Consider the following 21,410-nt stretch of genomic DNA (forward strand, 5'->3'; position numbering starts at 1 on the left):
CTGGCTATAATAACAAAAAAGGCTGCATTTGATATTTTGCTTTTATAGTTATTTACTTTTACTGTGTTTTATGAAAGCATTAGTCCACGATGGGTTGAGAATTAAGAAAAAGAAAACTGGTCCTTCACCGTAGATAACGTGAGACTCTCTCATCGTGAATAGGACATGGTAAGTCACAAAACGTTTGAAAAATACAGATGAAGATCAAAAGAAAGATAGTAAATGAAAAAGTCTAATACGTCCTGATTAAAGCCACAGAAAAAAGAGAGATAAATGTAGAAGAAACAACGGCTGAGAACTTTCCACCACTGAGGAAGTTCAATAACATAGGGGTGCAAGATGAATCCCCAAAAGGACTGATGAAAAAAGAAACCCACGTTTGGACACCCGGCAGTGGAACTATTGAAAACTCAAATGTTAAAGACAAAAATCAGAAAAGTGGCCAAGAATCACAATTCCTTTTTGGTTTCTCAATCCTAATGGAAGTCAAAGGCAGTGAAATGCTGATCTTCATTGTACTGAAGGAAAATAACCTGAAATTCAATACTCAGTGAACACCTTTCAAGAATGAGGGCAGAATAAAGATATTTTCTACATAAATAAAGACTTTGCCACCAGTAGACTCTCATGAAAGAAAATTCTACACGACATATTCAAATAGAAGGAAGATGATCCCAGGAGAGAAGTCGGAGATACAAAACAAACAAGAATGAAGAATAAAGCGATAAATTAGTGGATAAATCCAAATGATCACCAACCGAAGAAGACAGTAACACCGTCGCGAAGATTTTAAAGGGCTGGCTTAAAAGTTCAAAGATCCAACAGCCGGGGGTTCTCAGAAGATGGCAACAGCAGCACTTTTTTCTTTTCTTTTTTTTTTAATTACTAGACTTTGAGACTTACAGAAACATTGAATGCAGAGGTTTCACACTATCCCCCACCTGTTTCCCCTATTATGAACATTGTGCATTAGTGTGGGTGCGTTGGTTACAACTGATGAGCCAATACTGATACAGTATTACTCACTAAATACCACGGTTCACGTCAGGGCTCCCTCCTTGGGCTGTGTATTCTGTGGGTTTGGACAAATGCAAAATGCCATGTATCATACAGAGTAGTCCCACTGTCCTGAAAATCTCCTGTGCCCTGTGGATTCATCCCTCCCAAAAATGACTTAGCATGCGTACTAAGATGAAGCTAGACGTTATCTAAGCCAGATTTGCGCTCTGCAGGCTGCAGTGAGCAGACAGTCCGGATTCCTAGCAGGCGAGGGGCAGGAGAGGCATCGATGAATCCTTACATTCCTCCCTCCCTCCATCCCTGCCCCTGCCGGATGTATCTGGCGCATGTGCAGTGAGCCCTTGCTATCCGCCCCGCAGCGTGGAAGGCACTAGAATATGCCTGTAAGGGTGCTCTGGGTTCATTCGTCTTGTAAAAAGACCCATTGTTGTGAATGTATGGCATGAAAAATGTCTGATGGTTTACTACACCGGTCTTCTATTTTAGTAAATATAAAGGTGTTCAGAGGTTTGCACTTGACTTTTGGGGTCCTTACCCTATTTTCCTTGGTTTCCTTTACTTCGACCTCAACATCTCCTAGAGGAGCACTTTTAGGGGCCAAACACCTTCAGGCGGAAAGGGGGGACTATGCCATCTTGGGGGAAATTCAAAGCAAAGGGCACCATTCCCTGGCAGAACCCCCTGGGCAGAGTAATCCCCAAACGATTCATACCAAGACAGCCCACGAAGGATTATGGCTAAATTTTCACTTCTCTGAGACCAGGAAAACGAGGAGGCCCCACTGCGGTTTTTACGAATGCTCTCTTTGCAGCACCTCCTTTCTGAATCGCTAGAGTTCAAAGGCGACAAATGCAGGAGAGAAGTCCTCGCAGGGAACGCCAGCCGGCCTGCTTCCGACTCACACGAAGACATTTAGTGTATTACACCTGGACTACGCATGAGACGTTCACCTTAAACAGCTCTGGGGTTTGAAGTACCACTTGGGTAGATCAGTTAGTGGGATTAAATGGAAACAAAACAAAACAAAACGTAACAGAGAAGACGACCCTAGTGGACTATCAACGCAGCAGAGGAAGCAGCAGCTGGCAAACCACGAGAACGTTACTCCTCCCCTGAATGGGCACCCTCGAACTTTTAAAAGGCAAATGATAAAAATTACCTTTCAAAGACGGTAGTTTCTGAAGCTCTCTGTTGTTGCTGGCGCTGAACCTCGAAGAGTTTTGCCGCTTGTCCCTCCTCACTATGGGCTGAGCGGCGGGCACTTTTATTTTGCTGGATACGGTAGACGGGGTAGCAGGAAGGTTGTTTTTCCTGCCGGAAATCTGTTTCCAAAACAAAAACAGACAGACGCATATGTCAAACTGTTGTATCTTGCAGCACAATTAGGATCTGGAAAATATACACAAGTTTTTACTCCGGGATGGTTTTTACTCCACTCTGCCCTAAACGTCCCTCCTTACAGTGGCTGGAGTCCATGCCCTATCCCGCCCCTAGTAATGCTGGGTTTCTAGAGATTCTCCTGGTTCAAACTTTTCTCTTATGCATTTGCCATCCAGGCTGATGGATATATACAGGCTGATGACAATGACCTTCCAAAGATGTTCAGGTCCTGATCCCTGGAACCCGGGAGGTCTCTCTACTTGGCAAAAGGGACTTTGGAGATGCGATGAGGTAAGGATCCTGGATTATCAGGGTGGGGGCCCAAGTCATCACAGGGCTTTACCAGACAAGACAAGGCAAAACAGAAGCAGATGACAAAGCAGAGGTGAGAGCGTCAGAGGCACTGGAAGAAGTCAGAGGAAGGCGCCACGAGCCAAGTAGCGCCCGAGGCCTCTAGAAGCTGGAAAAAGCCAGGAGGCAGATTCTCCTCTCGGCTTCCCGGAAGCACCCGCCACGCCGACATCTTCACGTGGGCCCTACTGTAGACTTCTGACCTCCAGAAGTGTAAGATAAGGAGTCTGTGGTCATGGGCACTGCAGCCACAGGAAACTCACAGAGCAGGCACCACTCCGCCCTCGGCGATGTGTGAGAGCCACGTGAAAGCACCTGTCCCTGGAGCCTCAGGAAGTGCTCCTCCCTCTCGCCACCCCCTCCATGCAGCTCCACACTGCACTGCGGCAACCTGGGACGTCCCAGGACACGTGCAATGACAGGAGCGGCTGTGCAAACACCCGAGGGGAGGCGGGAGGGTGACGGGGGCGTGTGCGGCACAGCTGGGGGTCCCTACGCCTGCACAGGCCCACGGTTGGGGGGGGGAGCTCAAAGGTACAAGCACGTGCATGGCCCCCCGCAGCGATGCCGGGGCGCACCGGGCGTCGACCGTCACGATTCTCTGTGCAGCCTGCTCACCCCTCCCGAGCCTCCGGTCTGCCCGAAGGGACGGAGCTCGGAGGTGCCCGTGTGCGGCTGTAAAAAGCCGACCCAGCTCGCCCTGGAAGCAGGAGCCCACTAAGGGTCTTCCAATCACACTGGGCTGGGAGAGCTCACGCCAACTTAGGCGCCCAACGATCGGCTCTCGCTCTTGAATGGAATTGTTACTAAGAAGTTAAGAGAAGCTTTATTTTTATTTATTTTTCATTAAAAAATTTTTTTAACGTTTCTTTTTAGAGAGAGAGAGACAGAGCACGAGCAGGGGAGGGGCAGAGAGAGAGAGGGAGACACAGAATCCGAAGCAGGCTCCAGGCTCTGAGCTGTCAGCACAGAGCCCAAAGTGGGGCTCAACTCAAGAACAGGGAGATCATGACCCAGGCCGACGTTGGACGCTTAACCGACTGAGCCACGCAGGCGCCCCAAGACGCTGTATTTTTTTATTCTATTTTTTAAATTTTATTTATTTTTTATTTTTAAAAATTTACATCCAAATTAGCATATAGTGAAACAACAATTTCAGGGGTAGATTCCTTAATGCCCCTGACCCATTTAGCCCATCCCCCCTCCCACAACCCCATGAGAAGCTGTATTTTTAGACAAGGCGCGGAAGAATCCTTGGGGAGAGTTTTCCGGGATGCGGGATGCCCGTGCACATAGGACTCAGACCGGGGGGCGAGGGCCTGGGCGCCCCGCCCTCCCAGTCAGCAGCTTCTTCCTCACAGTGGGCTTTCCTGGACATTGTCCTCGACGTGTCACTCTTTCCACCTGATCACGAAAGCCGGGTCTTCCTTAAACCCCGTCCAGACCCCTCTTCCTCCCCGGGATTCCCCAGGTTAAAACGGTTCGGCTCGGCTTCCGCAGCTGCCCCCACCTCCCCACCCCCCCCAGCCCCCCCACCGTTACCAACAGCTCCTCCTCAGCCACGTACTTGTTTGAAATGTTAAGTTATACACACATGTCCAGTAGGTTAAAGGTGACACCTCCTGTTTACCGGGCCGAATCCCGTGCTGCACACACGGTGACCCTGGGGACAACTGGGCACGTGGCTGCCCCCGCCGGGCCAGGAGTGGGCTGGCACCTCCTGCAACGAGCCGGGCACACAGGCGCCGGGTGAACTCATAAAACAGAATGAACTCCACGCACACCGACATTGTGTGCAGGACACACGCCCCGTGAGGCTTCTCACGACTGAGAGAGCAGGAAGGGCCCCCTCGGACCTGCTGACTCTGAGCCGTGGCTCCTGGCTGTGGGCCCTGCTGGTCTCCCTGCCCCGGAGCACTGTCCTCGGGGCAGGCAGAGTGAGCTTCTCGAAGGAGGCCCTGGTTCCGCCACCCAGGCCAACCTGCCACAGCCACTTCCCAAGACTCTCAGCCCGTGGGCTTAACATGGCCTAAGAGACCCATGCTCGGGTCACCAGCTCCTGCTCCGGCCGGCCCCGCACCTCCCACCGCCCCACCCTGAGTCGGCTCCCTGAGGCCTTCGTGTGGTGCGGTCGGCAACGTGGGCTGCTGCCCGCCTGGCCGGGCTCCATTACAAGGTGGCCGTCTTGTCTTCTCCCCCACTGGATGTCTGCTCCAGGAGGGCATGGACACTGCAATGTCCCGTACCAACCAGGTAGGGAGGCCCCCTGAGGCCGTGTCATGAGGGGACCGCCTTCGGGCAGGGCTCGGGGTGGACAGCTGGGGGCCGCGGGCGCCCACAGAGCCGACTAGCCCAGAGTCTGACCTTCACCTGACGGGGCACCCCGAAGTCACGCAGGGGATGGGGAAGGGCCGACAGCGCGAACCCATCTTCCTGTTGGAAAGGCTCTGCAGGCTGCAGTGTGGACCGGGCAGGAGGGGAGAAGGCAGACTAGGCTAGTCATCTGGGCCGTGCACGGGGGTGTCAGCCACCCCAGCACGGTGACCAGCAGCTGGGGGCACCGGTCACTGGGATGAGGAGAAATGGGCGGGGAAGCCCGGTTGTGAGCATGCTGGGTCTGAAAGGACACGGTGACACCTGTCCTCACGACCCCAAGACGCTCTCTTTCTGCCGAGGACAACGGCTGAGTCCTGTCCTCGGTGTCCTGGCCGCCACCTGCCCGCCCTTGGCTGCCCTCTCTGCCCGGCGGTGCAGCTGCACGGCCGGCCCTCGGACACCTCACGTGAGCTGGGATGTGAACTTGGAAGCCACCATCTGCGTGGTCACTGAAGTCACTGAATGAGCCAGAATGCCCACCAGAGGAGCACGGAGTGGGAAGAGGTGGAGGAGGCAGAATGGGGCTGGGGGAAGAAAGCTTCTCAGGAAGGAGGAGGTCAACCCGTCCGACGCGGCGGCCTCAGCACCTCGGGGCTGGTGGAGGCTGTTGAGGGCGGTGAGGGCAGGTGGGGAGGCCCGGAGTGTCCGTAACAGCTTTGGAGAGGTGGCCAGGAGGAAAAGCGCCACAGGAGAGACATCGGGCTGTCGGGGGTGGGGGGCTTGACCGTGATCTGTGCCCGCGGGGGGCAGAGCACCGAGGGGAGGCCGGGCTGAGGGACAGCTGAGCCAAGAGCAGGATCTGGGCCCTGATGTGCAGTGACAACAGAACAGAGGATGCACAGGACAGGACAGCTGGAAGGGAATCTGATGGCCTCCCCCCGTGCACAGACGTACGAGGTCCCCTGTGAGAAGCATTCTGAAGGGAGGCGAGGCCTGAGGAGGTGAGGGTGGCCTGAAGGGATCCCTGAGCCACAGAGAAAGGCAGGGCCTGGAGAAACAGAGATGCTCTGAGCACATCGTTCTCCTCAGCTCCAAACGTCAGCAGCCACAGGGACATGTAATGGTCAGCCCCTGGGGGGGAGGGCACCGCCCTCCACAGAATTCTCCTGGCGTCCCCGACAGCGTGTGGAACCCCCTCCCCAAGCTAATCACAGCCAGATACGGTCCTGGGCCGGAACCAGGGCCCTTCCCCAGCCAGGGTGCAGGGCGACCTCCTGGGATCGGGCAGGGAGCAGCGGAAGCAGACTTGCACCTTGCTCGCTCCCTGGACTTCAGACGTCACCTCCCTTGTGTCCCACAGCCAAGCAATTCCACTCTCCAGCATCTTCCCAAATTCCCCCCTTCTGCAATGTTATGACAAACTACCACCACTATGTGTCAGACACCATGTGATACACAGCCTCAGAAACCCATATTTGCATGCCTTTTAAGATCTTTTAAAAGAATATTCATCTATGGGGCACCTGGGTGGCTCAGTCGGTTAAGCGTCCGACTTCGGCTGAGGTCATGATCTCACGGTTCGTGAGTTTGAGCCCCGCATCGGGCTCTCTGCTGACAGCTCAGAGCCTGGAGCCTGCTTTGGATTCTCTGTCTCCCTCACTCTCTCTCTCTGCCCCTCTGCTGCTTGTACTCTTTCTCTCTCAAAAATTAAAAAAAAAAAAAAAAAGAATATTCATCTAAAGGGCATGGTACTAGCATAAGGACAGCCACTTAGATCAGTGGGACAGAACTGGGAGCCAAGGCCTCTCAACAGAACAGTCTCTTCAACAGGCGGTCCTGGGACAACCCTGCTGTTTGTGACAGCCAGCCTCTAGCTTTTATGGCGGCAAGAAAGGTGGTCTCCAGAGAAACCAGACTGTGTAGAAAAAACTCAGGCTGCTAGTGTAGGAGCCGGCCGCTCAGAGCAAAGCTCTCTACATTCCGGCCTTTCGGGGCTGGAAGCCACAAGAGCACGCTCTCAGCTTGGGCCTGTCCAGTGAGCGGTCAGCTGACAAGCCCACCCGAGTCCAGCGCCCATGGCCAGCTGTGCTGGGGCCTCACCTCTGCCTGTGTGGAAACCGGGCATCTGATGGACGTGTTTCCAGGGGTCCCTGGTTCCAATTCTTGCCTTTCTGTTTCCTACCCAGCAATGGCAGAGCAACAGCAGGGAACTTTTTAAATACTTAAGTCAGGGGCGCCCGGGTGGCTCAGTCAGTTAAGCATCTGACCCTTGATTTCAGCTCAACTCATGACCTCATGGCTCGTGAGTTCAACCCTGGTATCGGGCTCTGTGCTGACAGTGAGGAGCCTGCCGGGGATTCTCCCGTCCCTCTCTCTCTGCCCCTGCCCGGCGTGCGTGCGCTCTCTCTCAAAACAAATAAACTTTAAAAAAAACAAAAAAAACAAAAAAAAAACAAACTTAAGTTAGATCATCCCCCTTCCCTGGCTCAAACCACCTCAATGGCTTCCCATCAAATCCTGCCACGGGCTGCCGACAAGATCTTTGCCTTTGCCTATCTCTTTGACTTTATCCCTCCTGCTCAAGTCACCCTCATTTCTCTTCAGCCTTCCGAAGAGACACTGGCCTTCTTTCCAGTGGACACACAAGCTCGCTGCTGCCTCAGGGCCTGTGCACTAGCTACTTCCTCTGGCTGGAACGCCCCTTCCCGGATCTCTGTACTATTGGCTCCTTCTTCACATTCAGGTGTCACCTTTAACATTATCTCCTTGGTGAGACCATTGCTGACCACGTGAAGCAGCCTCTGGAAACACGTAAGTGCAGTTTTGATAGCACAGTGACCAGAGGGCGCTACTGATGGTGAGAGCCCCAGGACCACCGCTCCGCAAAGTGTGAGACGCACTCGAACCAAACGCCGCCAGTGCCCTTACAAACACCAGCGCACCTGGCACTCGCTGAAAGCAAACTGCCCGAGTGCATGTGTCCTGCTGTGTCTCATGCTGCCCCCGCCCCCAGCACCCAGGATGGCGCTCAGCACTCAGGAGCGTCTCAGGCTGCGCCTGCCACAGGCTGCTGTGGATGAATGAGCCACCCGGAGGGAGGTCTACGAGGTGGAGGAGCATGGCCTGAAGGGAGGAAAACAACTTGGGGAGAGAGAAAGGTCACCCCCGTCACGGCCAGGGCGCCCTCCTCCAGAGCCCACCCTCTGCCATGCAATACTTGTTCCTGCAAGATCTGGACCGTGGGGCCAATCAGCAGAGCGGGGGAGAGAGCTCTGCTCCTGAAAGTGGATCAGATGGAATGAGAGCAGTTTCTGTATCATTGTATTTGCTGACCGTGTGCGCTTTGACCTCCAAAACAAACGAAGACAGACGATCTGAAAAGGAAGAGGAGAAGGACGTTGTCTCCCCTAGGCCCGGCCTATGGGGGAGCGCGCGGCCTCGTGGGGGTGTCAGGCGCAGGTCCAGAACACAGGCAGCCGCGGACCAGTGGCGGCAAGGCCTCCTCTGCTCGTCCCTCAATCCCCTCTCTTCCACCATCTTCTTTTCCTTACCTTCATACACTTCCTTCTCATTTGACGTTTTCTATCAAGAGTACTAGCTGACGCGGGGCCCCTGGGGGGCTCCGTCGGCTGAGCGTCCGACTTCGGCTCGGCTCATGATCTCGTGGCTCGTGAGTTCCAGCCCCGCGTCGGGCTCTGTGCTGACGGCAGGGAGACTGGAGCCTGCTTCGGGTTCTGGGTCTCCCTCTCTCTCTGCCCCTCCCTCCCCCGCAGCACTCTCTCAAAAATGAATAAAAATGTAAAAAAAAAAAAAAAAAAAGGATAATAGCTGACAAATGTCAAGTAAGATACACACACTCAAATGGAATTATTTTGGAAAACGCTGGCAGGGTCTAAGGCTACTCTATCCATCAGAACTTGCCGTGAAGCAGGAAATGTCCTTTATCTGCCGTCCAATGGAGTAGCTACCAGCCACACGCGGGCCCCGCACACTCGAAGTGCAGCTAGGGTGATGGAGGAACTGAATTTTTAAATTAATTTGATTTTCAGCAATTCAGAGAGCCACATGTGGCTAACGCCTAGCACCCTCCGGGTACTGTGACGTCGCCACTGGGCAGAAACAGCACGAGGTCACAGCTCCCATCCCTGTAGAGCCAGGCTAAGTCTCGCCTTAATAAAATATTTAAGACGAAGGAAAATCCAAGGTCTTCAAACTAATTACTCCCCCCCCCCCCCCCCCCGACATTTCTGGGCTTGTCCTTCGCTCCCCCACGTGGAGAACATGGGGATGACAGCGCCCCGCCTGGGCGTGGGCAGTAGCACTTCCCCGCAGGAGCCCTTCTGAAACCCGACCGGGATCAGGGCCCCGGGAGATCTTGGCTGCCCACGATGTACGGATGCCGCCGGGCCAGGTGCCATCGAGCCCCGACCCCCCTCAGCGGGCACCCGATGTTTTAGGGAGACGCGGGAGACTTTTTACAGCTGAAATCTTTCACGTGAAGTTTTCCCTGTGACTTGGGGACGTATCACGTGATTCCCGCCGGTGGCAGACGGGCTCACGCAGCAGATGCAGGCGGAAGGCTCTCCGCCCTTACACGCGGGGCTACGGGCCTGCACTCACCCGCAACTGCTTTAACACGGACACCCTGCTTCTGCCGTGACCCGGCAAACTTTATCAATTGCTTCGTGTAATTCAGCCGAACTCTTACTTATCGTGTAATGGGGTTTCTGCTGGGGAGGGAGAGGGGTGCTGACCGCTCCTACCTGCCTCTCTGTCTCTCGAAAATAAACAAACACTAAAAAAAAAAAAAGAATGTAGAACATAATAACTGTAACATACCAAATGTGTGTTGATTGACTGCTTACGTGACCAGCAAGGCTTCCAGTCAACAGTAGGCTATGAGTAGGTAAATTCTGGGGGAGTCAATGGTTATGCAACAGATTTTTCACTGTGTGTGTGTGTGTCTCGGGGTGGGGGGAGGGTATTGGCACCCCTAATCCCCATGTTGTTTAAGGGTCAACCACACAGGTGTGTTCTACTGAGAAAAATTACCAAAATAAACTCAAAATTAAACATACAAAGCACCGAAGATCATATTGGAAAGCTTATTTAAAAGGAAATCCTACCCTGAACTGTTTTAATTAAAATAAGGTCTCATGAGACTATACATCTTACCCCTGGCCTCTGGTGCTATATAAAAGAAAACTAAAACCCAAAACAAAAAACTCTTCTTAAAACTTTCATAAGACATTAGAAAAAGACCTAAGTACCATAATCTTCTACTTTAGGACGCTGCTATTTATTTAAAACAAATGATGCCGCGAGAAAATTTCTCTGCATTGAAATTTCCTTAGAGGAACAAAAGATGATAAAGAAACAAGCCTCTTGAGAAGCAATGTTTTCCCTCTAATTTACCGAACTGGAAAACCCAGCGAGCTGATTGATTTGAAGCTCCCCTTCTTCCTGAGCACTTTTAAAATCCACAAACAAACATTTCTTGCCTCCAGGTTCTCACATATGTGGCAAGTACAGGGGAGAATCAAGTTAAATTGCTGTCCTCGAGTACTTAATCTAGTTAGGGAGGCAAACCAGGGTACATAAAAGTCGTACAAGTCAGTGTCAATGATAAACAACTGGTGGAGTCGATAATTGCTACTCGAATGTCAAAGATGGGAAAAACGCGGGCCAAGAGGGTGAGGAAAGCTTCCCTTCAAGTTCAGAATCAATGAGCCTGACTGGGAACTTACAAGACCAAGAGACTCAGACAGACAGTGAGGGGCATAGGAAGGGCACCACGCAAAGCGAGGCCTGGGGACCCCTGAAGGTCCCATAGACACTTCCCGGGGTCTGTGCTTTTATGAGAATACGAAGACACGATTTGCCTTTGTAACTACCATTATGTCACTTTTTCACAGGCCACAAGACACGTGACATCAAAACAGATGGAATGCAGGAACAGACTCCAGGAGCCAGCGAGCTTGTTAAGCCAGACACTAAAGAAATTTGTAAAAGCAGGATGCGATGTCATTTTTCTCAGTGAATTTTTGTGGATAGTTATTTCCCATAAAAACTGCTACTTACATTAACACGTATCGGGTGTGTTACTATTAGATGAATTAATGAATACTTTAAACATTTTTAATTTCTCATAAAAGTATCGGCCAGAACTGACCTAAATAAAAGCTCTTGGGGATTGTAATTTTTAGGACTGTAAAGGGGTGCTGATGCTCCTTTGGTTTGAGCATTGCTATTCTAAAGGAAGCCTATGTGTCTGGCATGATTTACGAGCAAACATACATACTTCACCCTTTGGGGAGGGTCTTTCTAGAGCAGTGGTCTCACCGGGGGCCACTCCGCCCTCCAGGAGACATCTGGCCACGTCTGGAGGAACTTTTGGTTGTCAAAAGTGGAGGGGGTGCAGGGCTAGCAGCACCTGGTGGGGAAAGCCAAGGGTGCTCAGGGCAGCCTCGCGGGGAAGCATCTGGTCCACCCATCAACACTGGTGAGCGTGGGGTGGAGGCACCCAGGGTCTGCCAAGCGTCCAGCTTGTCACTCGGTCCCAGAGAAGAGGTGGGCACTGCGATGGGAAGCTCATGGCACCTCCCCCTAACTCACATGCGCTCCAGCCCACGGCTGATCACCCGCTTTGCAGATCCTCTGTCTTTCCTGAACACCAGGCTCTAAGCAAACGGGCTGCAGAGTGGCTGGGGAAGTGGGCCGAGGGGCGGCAATTAAAAGTAGCGAACCCCACTCTGAATTAATAGTTGCATGTGCATTTCCAAAAAATAAAAATAAAAATAAAGTACTAGTCTTTTGGGTCCTGAGTGTCACTGGAGTCCCGTTTAGGGTTGTGTGGAAAAAAAGTGGGAAGAGAACAATGGGGAATGTGGCACGGAGGCTCCCAGCTGCAGCCCAAGCTCAGAATTTGGCCCCCAGACAGTGGCTCTGATGTTCCGGGGGAGGAGCTGGGGACTCTCCTTGCAAGGGTGATGATCACAGCCGCCTTTCCCGGAAAGCACACCTACCAACAAACTATTTTCACTGTCCTCCAGCACTCGGGTTAAAACACAGCCGAGGGACTAGAAAGTCAAATTTTCTTGAAAAGATACTTTTCATAAAAATGTGAATTTACGTTACCGTGTAATGGGTATTGTTACTATTAGATGAATCGATATTTTTGAAATTTCAGTTTTAATTTCTAAGACGTGACTCTCCCAGCAACACCTACGGGACCCCAGCATATCTGGCTCCCTGTCTCTGCAACACCAAGGGGGGCGGGAGAGGATGTAAAGGGACAGATGAGAGAGAAGAGTTGTTACTAAAGGCAGAAGGTGTCAGAATAAGCTAACAGGTTGGAGAGAGGACTGTTGCGCTTTCTTTTCAGCAACACATATTATGTAAGCGATGCTGTAGAGACTTTCAAACAAAACTGAGCCGAAGCAGGACATGCGAAATACACGGCCAGAGAACAACACGGAAACAACCTTTAATGTGCTTAAAACAAGTCACTTTACAAAGAGCACAGACACTTTCGAAAACAGAACTTTGGACGCAGTGTACAAATTAAGGCAACTACTATCAACAACTACTACCACGGCATGGTCTCAGTCTTCTAAAATGGACTTTAAGAATCTCTGAGCGATTTATTAAGACTCTGGATATTCATCAAGTGTGCCTCGTGAGGTTTCCACAGCTCTGAAGGTCACACTGGGAACGGCTGCTCCAAGCGGAGTTCCCTCGGCCCATCTCTTGAGTTCTCCAACTTCCAGTTCCCCGGGAGCCCATCTGCGGCCTCACTCCTTCAAAGTGTGCCATGAAATAAACCCGTAAGGACTGGGCAGAAGCTCTGGTTCCCAGGACACATGTGGAGAAGTCAAACTTAAACATCGTATTTGAAAGCGAGTAAAACAAAAGTACCAACACACACCATTCAAGGAGTAGTTTCTAGAAAAAGCAAAATGTGCACAGCATCAGTTAGAACCTTTAACGGTATCTTGTTACATTGGAAGATATATTCTGCCACACATCTCGCAGGGAAAAGTTCTTTCGAGAAGTTGTGGGTCATGCCTAATCTGTCCCACAGAGTTAAAAATGGCCACGCTGGAAACTCACCAAGTGTTTTCAGGGGTGAGGAAACAGGGACACAGAAGTCAGGTGACATCATTTATGGCAACCAGGAGTCAGCAGTTTTACCATCTAATAACCCCCAGGCTAAAATACTTTCCCCTACACTGCTCTATCCCTTACAATCCGTTAAGGCGGGACTTCATCTTCCTTCCTAAAGACCCCACGCCATCAAATGTTCCTTTGTTTAACCCAAAAGTGTTCTGCAGTGTATGTCACTTGCTTCTCTGTCTTCTATGAGGCTGGATTACAGGCAGCCAGGATTTTAGTATGAGGACCCTTTCCAGTCTCGCAGTGGTGTATTAAGTCAATCAACAGTAGGCCAAGTTCTTTTAGGTTTTCTCTGCCGGGATTACTTCCCAAGCCTGGCTACCCTGCTCTGGGCGGGCGGCCTGTTCTGCTCGCCTCTCAGGCTGTGAAGCCTTGACTGCGGTAGCTGCCCTAACACAGGTGAGTTCACAGGCTGGCCTGGCCGTGAAGGTGATATGACACTGAACAGGTCTGAAAAGCGGCACGGCACGGCAGTCCTATCTGAATCGTTCAGGTTAAAACATTCAAGTTCGGAGCAGTGTTGACAGGAGAGGAAAAGAATGAGGGTTTAATGCGCCTGAGTCAATCATGTTTGGTAAGTGGGCGGAACCAGAGGTGAAGGCGCAACACGAAGACGAAGACGGAGGAGGGAAAGCAACGATTAAAAAAAAAAAAAAAAAGTCAGGCTCAACGCAAAGTTCAGGTGCACTGCAGTGCCCCAATCTGCATTCCTGCAAAATAACGGACACAGGGGTCTCCCAAGTGTCCTGATTAGTGTGCCATGTTGCCTCTGGTGTCCTTATGAGGAGTGAAGGGCCCACCATTTCAGTATTTGTCGGTGGTAATTCAAGCTCTGTGGCTCCAGCTCTTAGTAGCACTAGAAAAAATACAAAAAGACAAGTGGGGCATCACACTCGGGCACTGCAGGCCACACCTCAAGAGTCTTAAGCAACTGACAGTCTAGGAACTCAGTCCACCTTAAAAACACGCATTTGACTTACTAGTGGTTCTGGCTGTCTTTGAGCTGCTGAGGGATGGTTCAGGTTCAAACTTAACATTATCCGCCCTTCTAGCCAGGTTCTTTCTGCTCGAACAGGAATAAACGAGTGATACACACCGATGTCCTCTGACACACTAACAGTGAGAGAGACAGGTATGGGAGCAAGAAAGGTTTGGGGAGCACCGGAAGCCTTTGCGGCTGCAATAAAAGCTCCGTAAATGATAGAAAAAGCATCCACCTTGCAGAGTGATTGCACTGCACTTAAATCAATTTAGTCCAAAGAGTGACACGGAAACAGGCAGGTCAAAAGCAAGAATGCCACAGTAAAACTTGATTGTCGGCTATAAACAAAGGGCAGGGAAAGGCTGGCATAAATAATCCCTAACTATTTAAGAAACTTTTTGGGATTTCTCCTTTTTGCTTTGGGGAAGGCGACGGATTTGCTGGAATAAACCACCTGCTGAAGAGGAGGGAGGCTTAGGATGCACCAAATCGTAAGGAAAAGATAACGCTGGGAGTTAAAAAAAAAAAAACCCACTGCTGATAATTGCCAGTTAACTGTTTTCCAGACAGAACTGAACTCATTCTAACTTGGCTTACAGGAAGGGGGCTGACACTTACAAACTAATGTCATCTGTGATAAGACCAGGGACCTTGATGACCCAGCTCTAGAGACTGTGACACTGAATCAAGCAGTTTCTCGGCCACCAATGATCCACAAGGGCCAGTTAGCTCTGCCTGGGTGGAGTCAGCTCCTGGGTCCTTAGCCCAGGGTGCTCCAGTCCAAGCACTCGTCACAGGCAAGACAAGACCAGGCAGAGTGCTGGCTCTGCACACGCTCTCAATGGTGTCAAAGGAATGACCCGAACCCCGCCAGGTAGACACAGGCCTCCGTGAGCATTTGGGTTGTTCCTCAATGAGCCCGCAGGTGAGAAGCAGAAGTCGTCACAACTGGCCCACGCAGACAGAGAACACAAGTAGAAGAGAGAGGTTGTATAAAAATGCCCGAACTAGACAAACTGAATGGTACTGATGTTCTGGGAGAAAGAGGCTAAAGGAATCAGACGTCAACAGGAGAGGTCGTGTGGGACACGGGCGGCACAGGCCTGGCCAGAGAAAGGAAAGGTGATGGAAGGAAGAGGAGGAGACGCTGAGAGGGACCAGGTTGCTGGGGAAGGACGGGAGGGGAGAATCTGAGAGCTAAATGGAGCCCGAACCACAGTGAGAGCTGCTAGATTTGGGGTGGGGGTTATGAACTTAAAACTACCAGCTGCAGATACAGCTTCCAGAAACACATCCACATTTTCCCAGACGGAAACAGTAAAACCTACAGAACCAAAATTTCAGGTTACGAAGCAGACTACGAGAAAATCTCATGCAGGAAAACACTCTAGAAGACCCTGGTGTTTTCTCGCCCACGCTGTTTTTCTGCCCTTAGTTAAAAGGTGTTCACGACAAAACAGAAAGGTAATATTTGAGAGCAGTTACCTCTGATTCTATTATGTCTTGTCCTTCTTTGGAACTTTTTCCACTTTTCCCTGCTTTTGGTGATTCCTGGGAAATATCAAGCAGAGTCAATTAGACTTCTCAATTTTTAGACTGCCAAACATCAGACAACCCCAAATGCAGTTTAAAACCCGATTTATACCATTTAACCAGAACTTCCACTAATTTTAATCAATACCACCAAGAAATTCTGCCTCACGTCACTTAGTTACCATAGAATATTGCGATGCGACACCCCCACCCCCCCAGTTCAGACTCTCCTCGTTTTCCTGATGTTTATTTGGCGTTGAAAACTTCAGGCAGAAATAGATAAACCCCCATGTAAGGTGCTCTCCGTGTTTCGACAGAGCCACACTGCATCCCTTTCTTGCCTCCCACCTGAGCGGGGATTTCTGGGGTGACTCTGAGACGCTACCAAGCTCCACCTGGAGCAGAAGCGTACCCCCCCCCCCACCCCCGACTCCCAAATGCAACGCAGCACACTCACGGCCATCCCCGCCGCCACCCAGGATAATAATAGTATTTCAGAGCCCCAGAGCGTCCCTCTTCACCAACAGCCAGCCAGAGCCATTCGCTCCCCTTCCCCGGTCCGGGGGTCCCTCCTGCGCGTCTGCGAGGCTGGGCCAACCACCTCCGCGGCCGCACCTGCCCCCTCACGCCCACCGCGCGCGCGCCGCCTGGGGCCCGACGCCCACGCCGCCCTCACGGCGGTCGCGCCCCCGCAAGCCCGCCCGGCCGCCCGCCCTGGCTCGTCGTGACCCCCGCCCGTCCTGGGCCCCGCGGCCCCGGCGCCCCAGCCCCCACCCCGGAGCGGCGCTTCTGCGCCCGCCGGAGCCCGGAGCCCGCCGCACCCCGCTCCCGGCCAGTTCCCTCCCGCCTTCCGCGCTGCCCCTTGCCCTCCCCGCCCCGGCCGGTCCGGCGGCCCGAGCCCGGACTCACTTTCTCCTTCTTGTTTTTATTCGGCATGGCTGGTGCGGGCCGCCGCCGCCTGCCCCCCGCAGCAGCAGCAGCAGCAGCAGCGTCCCCGCCCCGGCCGTCGCGACCCCCGCCGCCGCCGCCGCCGCCGCTGCCGCCGCCGCTCGGGGACTGAGTCGCTCGCTCGTTCGCACTTCCCCTTTTCCAGGTTCCCACAGGCTGCGGCAGCCGCGGCGGCGGCGGCAGCGGCAGCGGCAGCGGCGGCGGCGTCTCTCCGCCCCTCCCCCGGCCCGCCCCACCCCTCCCCCAGTCACCCCCTCAGCCCCCCCCCCCGCACCGCCGGCCTGGCCCGGCCCGGCCCGGCGCTCCCGCCCCGCCCCACCCCCGCGACGTCCCCGCCCCGCTGGCCCCCAGGCGTCCTGCCATTGGCCGAGGCGCCCTCACGTGCCCTCTAACGCTCTTCCCCGCAGCCCCGCCCCTGCACGCGGCACCGGTCCCACCCCCTCTTCCCCTGAAGCGTTCCGGCTCCCGGGGATCTCCTCGGCGGCGGCGGCGGCGAAGGGCCGGTCGGGTGAGCCGAGCCCAGTCTGGGAGGGGGCGTGGGGCTGCATCGGCGGCGACTGGCCGGCACACGCGGCGCAGGTGCAGGACGGAGAGAGCAGGGGACAAGTCCGGCGTGGAAAAGCCACGTTTGAAACGGATGGCAACAACTTCTGCAGCCGGCGGGACGTGGCCTGGCGTGAACGGCAACCTCTCGGCCTCGCCTCCTCGCCGCCCCCGCGGCGCTCCCCAGGCTCTAAGGCGCCAGCGCGTGGGAGCGCAGGGCCGGCCGAGGAGGCCCGGGGCCGCGCGAGCGGCAGTTTCGCTGGGCCCCACTGGGCCCCGCCCCAGGTCCCAGGCCCCGCCCCCGAGGTCCTCCCTCCTCTTCCCGTGTCGGCCCCGCCCCACTGGTCAGGCTTCAGCTGCGCCAATGGGATTTTATTTTATTCTTCAATTTGGCCCGATCTGAAAACCACGTGAGGAAACCTCTGCATTGTGACCAGGCGGTCACGTGATTTGTCTCAGCTCGCTAACAGCTCTGGGGAGATGAGTTTTGCGAAGGAAGAAGGTTAGCTTGTTAACATACTACTTCCGCAGCCTGTCTGGTGGCAAAAACCAATGGAGGGCACTAATGACAGGCACGGAGCCTGCAGAAAAGCGTTTAGGTAATAAGCCTCCGGGAGTGAACGGATCCACGCGTGAGAAGCGTTGCCTCCCACGTCATGATGGAGGGGCTGGATCTTAACCCGGTGCTTAGACACATGGCGTTTTCTTACGCCCCGGTTTTCGCTCTTGAAAGTTGCTAGGCAAAGCGTTTTCGGTTATTCTGCTCTGCGATGAGAAAGCTAAAAGAAGAGGAAGAAAAAAAAAAAAAAGATCTAAAGTGAGGAGTGTCGTGGGAGGTCCTGAAAGTTAAGTTCTGCCTGCAGGTGTCTGAATGTACGCCTTCGCCTTCAGACGAATATAGCTGCAGGTAAACGGCACAGCCTTAAACGGCTGGTGGTGCAGAAGAAACGGTTCTGAGTGGGTCAGTAGTTTATCCAAACAAATAGTTAAAGAACATGGGGGAGGGGGTAGAACAATGCCACTCGTTAATTTAATAACGTTTCATTAAAAAATTTTTATGTTTATTTTATTTTTGAAAGAGACGGAACATGAGCGGGGGAAGGGCAGAGAGAGAGGGAGACACAGAATCCGCAGCAGGCTCCAGGCTCGGAGCTGTCAGCACAGGGCCGGATGTGGGGCTGGAACCCACAAACAGTTCATGACCTGAGCCCAAGTCGGGCGCTTAACCAACTGAGCCATCAAGGCGCCCCAACGTTTCATTTTTAAAAATAAACATGCTATCAATTTAACAAACCCAGTATATACCCATGTCTAACAGGAGTAGTTCTAAAACTATTAGTTTGTGACCATGGAGCTCTAAGGGAGCTGAGGGACTTTTCCAAGACAAGTCTGTGCCGCTGATATCCTTGTATCATAGCCCCTGGTGCAGTGTTGCCCATCATTCATTCACTCAAGGGATGTTTGACGCCCACTGTGTGCAAAGCACAGGGCAAAGGATTGCGCTGTGAACAAGGCACTACCCTTGCCCCCCACTCCACGTCCTTGAGGCAGAAATGGAAGAAAGCCAGCAGTCAGAAGGATGTGGCACTCAGCAAGTCTACGGGGACTGGGGCGCGAGAGTCTGGCTCAGAAGCACCCAAGAGCCCTTCACCAGAGTATTTTGTTATGGCGAGAGATGAGAATGAAGGAAAGAGTCTCCCGATTCAGACTCTGGTAAGCCTTGCCAAGGAGCTGGACTTCTCTTTGAATGGGATTTGGGGTCCCCGGAGGATGTTAAACTGGGGAGTGACAGACTCAACATGTGCACCCAGAAGACCTCTCTGGCAGGAATGTTGGGCGTAAAGGGTAAAGGTAGGAGGTCAGAGAGCAACTGGGATCTGGGGTCCAAGGTGTGTGCTGGTGAGGCGTCTCCATGGCAAGAACAGGAGGAAGGATCACAAATACCCCGGAGGTAGACTTGCACAGGCAGGAGACAGCCACAGTAAGGCTCACGCCCACGTTTGTAGCTTGGACGACACGGTGGCAAGAAAGGGACACAAGCAGAGAAGCGGTTTTCCAGGGAACACGATTGCAGTCGTGGGGCCCACTGAGTTTGAGCTGTGTCTGCAACACGCTGATAGAGGTGTCTTCGCTGGCATGGAAATCCAGACCTGACATTCAGGATAGAGTGTCAACGTATTTCAGGTTAGGTATTCATCAGGTCAATTTGAGTTTGAGGGACACCCGGGAGGCTGCCTAGTGACCTTGAAATCACAGTCACCAGAGTCACTGGGATCAGCACCGTTGCCTGACCCACGTGTTCCTCCCTGGCCATTGAACTGGGTTTCCTTTGCCCCCACTAGGGGGCCATCCCACAACCAATGTCAGCCAGCAGTTAGTTTATGGGACAGTCACAGGGGACGTTAGGTATGGCACAGTGTCCTGGCTGCTGTGGCATTTACAGAAACACTAGAGATAGATGTAGCCCCTCTCAAAAAAAAAAAAAAAAAGGGATTCAAAAGCCGCTATCAATGAGATACAGAGATTGTGTACACCTTCATCTTCGTGTGTGCGCGCGTGTGTGTGTGCACGTGTGCCTGGGGTTACCTCTTCTGAGTGCCCCCATCTTCTATGTTCATCAGGGCGCTGCCCATATCACAGAAAAACCTCTCTTCTTCAGACCCAGACCCTTCTGGACACGTTTCTGCGATGGCCTTTAGTAACCTAGAAATGCTTTTCCCACGTCTGCCTTCCCCGGAGGATGGATTGCTTCAGTTAGGCCCTTGAGGTCTCTGGAGGAGCAGAGAGGGCCCCGGAGGATCTAGTTTTCCGGCTGCCCTGCCGCCACCAGCCATCCACCCGCAGAGAGGCCTGCTGCTTCACTCTGGAGAGCAGAAGGGGTGCGTAAAAGCAGGGCAGAGAGAAGGCCCTTGGTTCAGAGTCAGAGCTGCCCCTTCATACCTCCACTTTTAGAAGCTCTTATCTTCAGGGATGCCTATGACACAGTGGCCCTGCCCTCACGTTCTCCTCTGATGCCAGTCCCAACCCGGCCGTGTCTGCCACGCTGCAGTTTTGATCTCCTCGACCCAGAAAGCCCCTTCTCTTGGCTCGCTGGACACCAGCCCCGGCGGCTTCGGTCCTGCCCCGCTGGGCTGTCTGAGCACCGAGGTGGTCACGTACGTTTGAATTTTCGGCTGAGCCTCCCTAGGCAGCAATCACGTCCTAGGCACCCTGTGTTTCCCAGGGCCTACCGTTTGTTCACAGATCCCACTGCTGCTGTGGTCTAGCCCCGCCTCTCAGACTGTTCTCTTTCCTCCTGCTGCTCTCATTGGCCGTCCTCCCCCAGAGCTTGGGACGTGCTGGCAACCCCCTCCAATGTGTCCATGTCACCAGCCCTCCCCCCCCCCCCCCTTCTGCTGGCGGGGTAGTCGGGGGAGGTGCCTAGGGCCTGGGCTGGATAGTAACTTCTTCAGGGCCACCCCTGACACCTCCCCACTGTAGAAGTTCAACTCATTTACTCACCCCCCCACCCCTTTTCCTGACTTGATTTCCACTGACACGTCATTAAAGAACTCATTTCTTACTGAAGTTGGACCTATTTATTCACTCACTACACATTTGCCTGCAGATTTGGCGTGGAGCCATAGGGAGTATAAGTTGGCTTGCATTGAAATGAAATACCCACGTATGTGCCCATGTGGAGTGCCGACCACGGTGCCGGGTGCATGGCAGGCGCTTGGTAAGTGTAGGTGCCACCGAATGGGCAACGGTTTGATGCGAAGCGCTATTCAGTTTCAAGGACCCAACGACACCCCCCAAAACACCACCTCTAGGCTCAAGGGCACCCAGAGAGCTCTGTTAAATGAAGTAAAGCCTTTTGCTTGGCTCTTGAAGAGCTTTGAAAAGTGCCACGAGCCAGTCTGTCCCCCTAGCTGGTCCCACTAGCCACCCAATTCCTGCAGCGCATGTCTGGGGTCCTCCCCCCGGGACACGAAAAGGTGAACCATCTAGGAAGGTTTGGAAACCATCACGTTTCACGGGTGGTTCCAAAACCATCTATGAAAGTTCTAGAAAAAGTGTTCAAAATATTTTAATGAATTTCACATCCAAGGTATCAAAGAAAAAGGGAAACACAACACAAAATATAATTTCATTTTCATGTAACTAGGGTGAAATATAGTCC

General features: G+C 53.0%; 1 protein-coding gene and 1 long non-coding RNA gene across 3 annotated transcripts in view; one reads left to right on the forward strand and one right to left on the reverse strand.

Moving 5' to 3' along the window:
* PPP2R5C (protein phosphatase 2 regulatory subunit B'gamma) overlaps positions 1-16,850 on the reverse strand; it is a 130,416-nt gene extending 113,566 nt beyond the window's left edge. The window contains exons 1-3 of one of the 2 annotated variants that reach the window (XM_086708787.1): positions 16,667-16,850; positions 15,710-15,775; positions 2,180-2,342 (exon numbers count right to left, since the gene is read on the reverse strand). In XM_086708787.1, the coding sequence (XP_086564913.1) occupies positions 2,180-2,342; positions 15,710-15,775; positions 16,667-16,693 (256 nt within the window). In that variant the 5' untranslated portion in view covers positions 16,694-16,850. Of the gene's footprint in view, positions 1-2,179; positions 2,343-15,709; positions 15,776-16,214; positions 16,236-16,666 lie in introns of those variants that run through there. The other variant, XM_086708785.1, reaches the window with a different exon arrangement.
* Positions 16,851-17,145: 295 nt separating this feature from the next.
* Positions 17,146-20,815, forward strand: LOC147579685 (uncharacterized). The gene is made up of 2 exons (XR_015252017.1): positions 17,146-18,155; positions 18,800-20,815. It is a non-coding gene; the product is annotated as an uncharacterized LOC147579685 (long non-coding RNA).
* Positions 20,816-21,410: the final 595 nt, after the last annotated feature.

Source organism: Puma concolor, chromosome B3, assembly GCF_028749965.1.
Source record: "Puma concolor isolate L17-30 chromosome B3, mPumCon1.1.hap2, whole genome shotgun sequence".
Classification (NCBI taxonomy): Eukaryota; Metazoa; Chordata; class Mammalia; order Carnivora; family Felidae; genus Puma; species Puma concolor.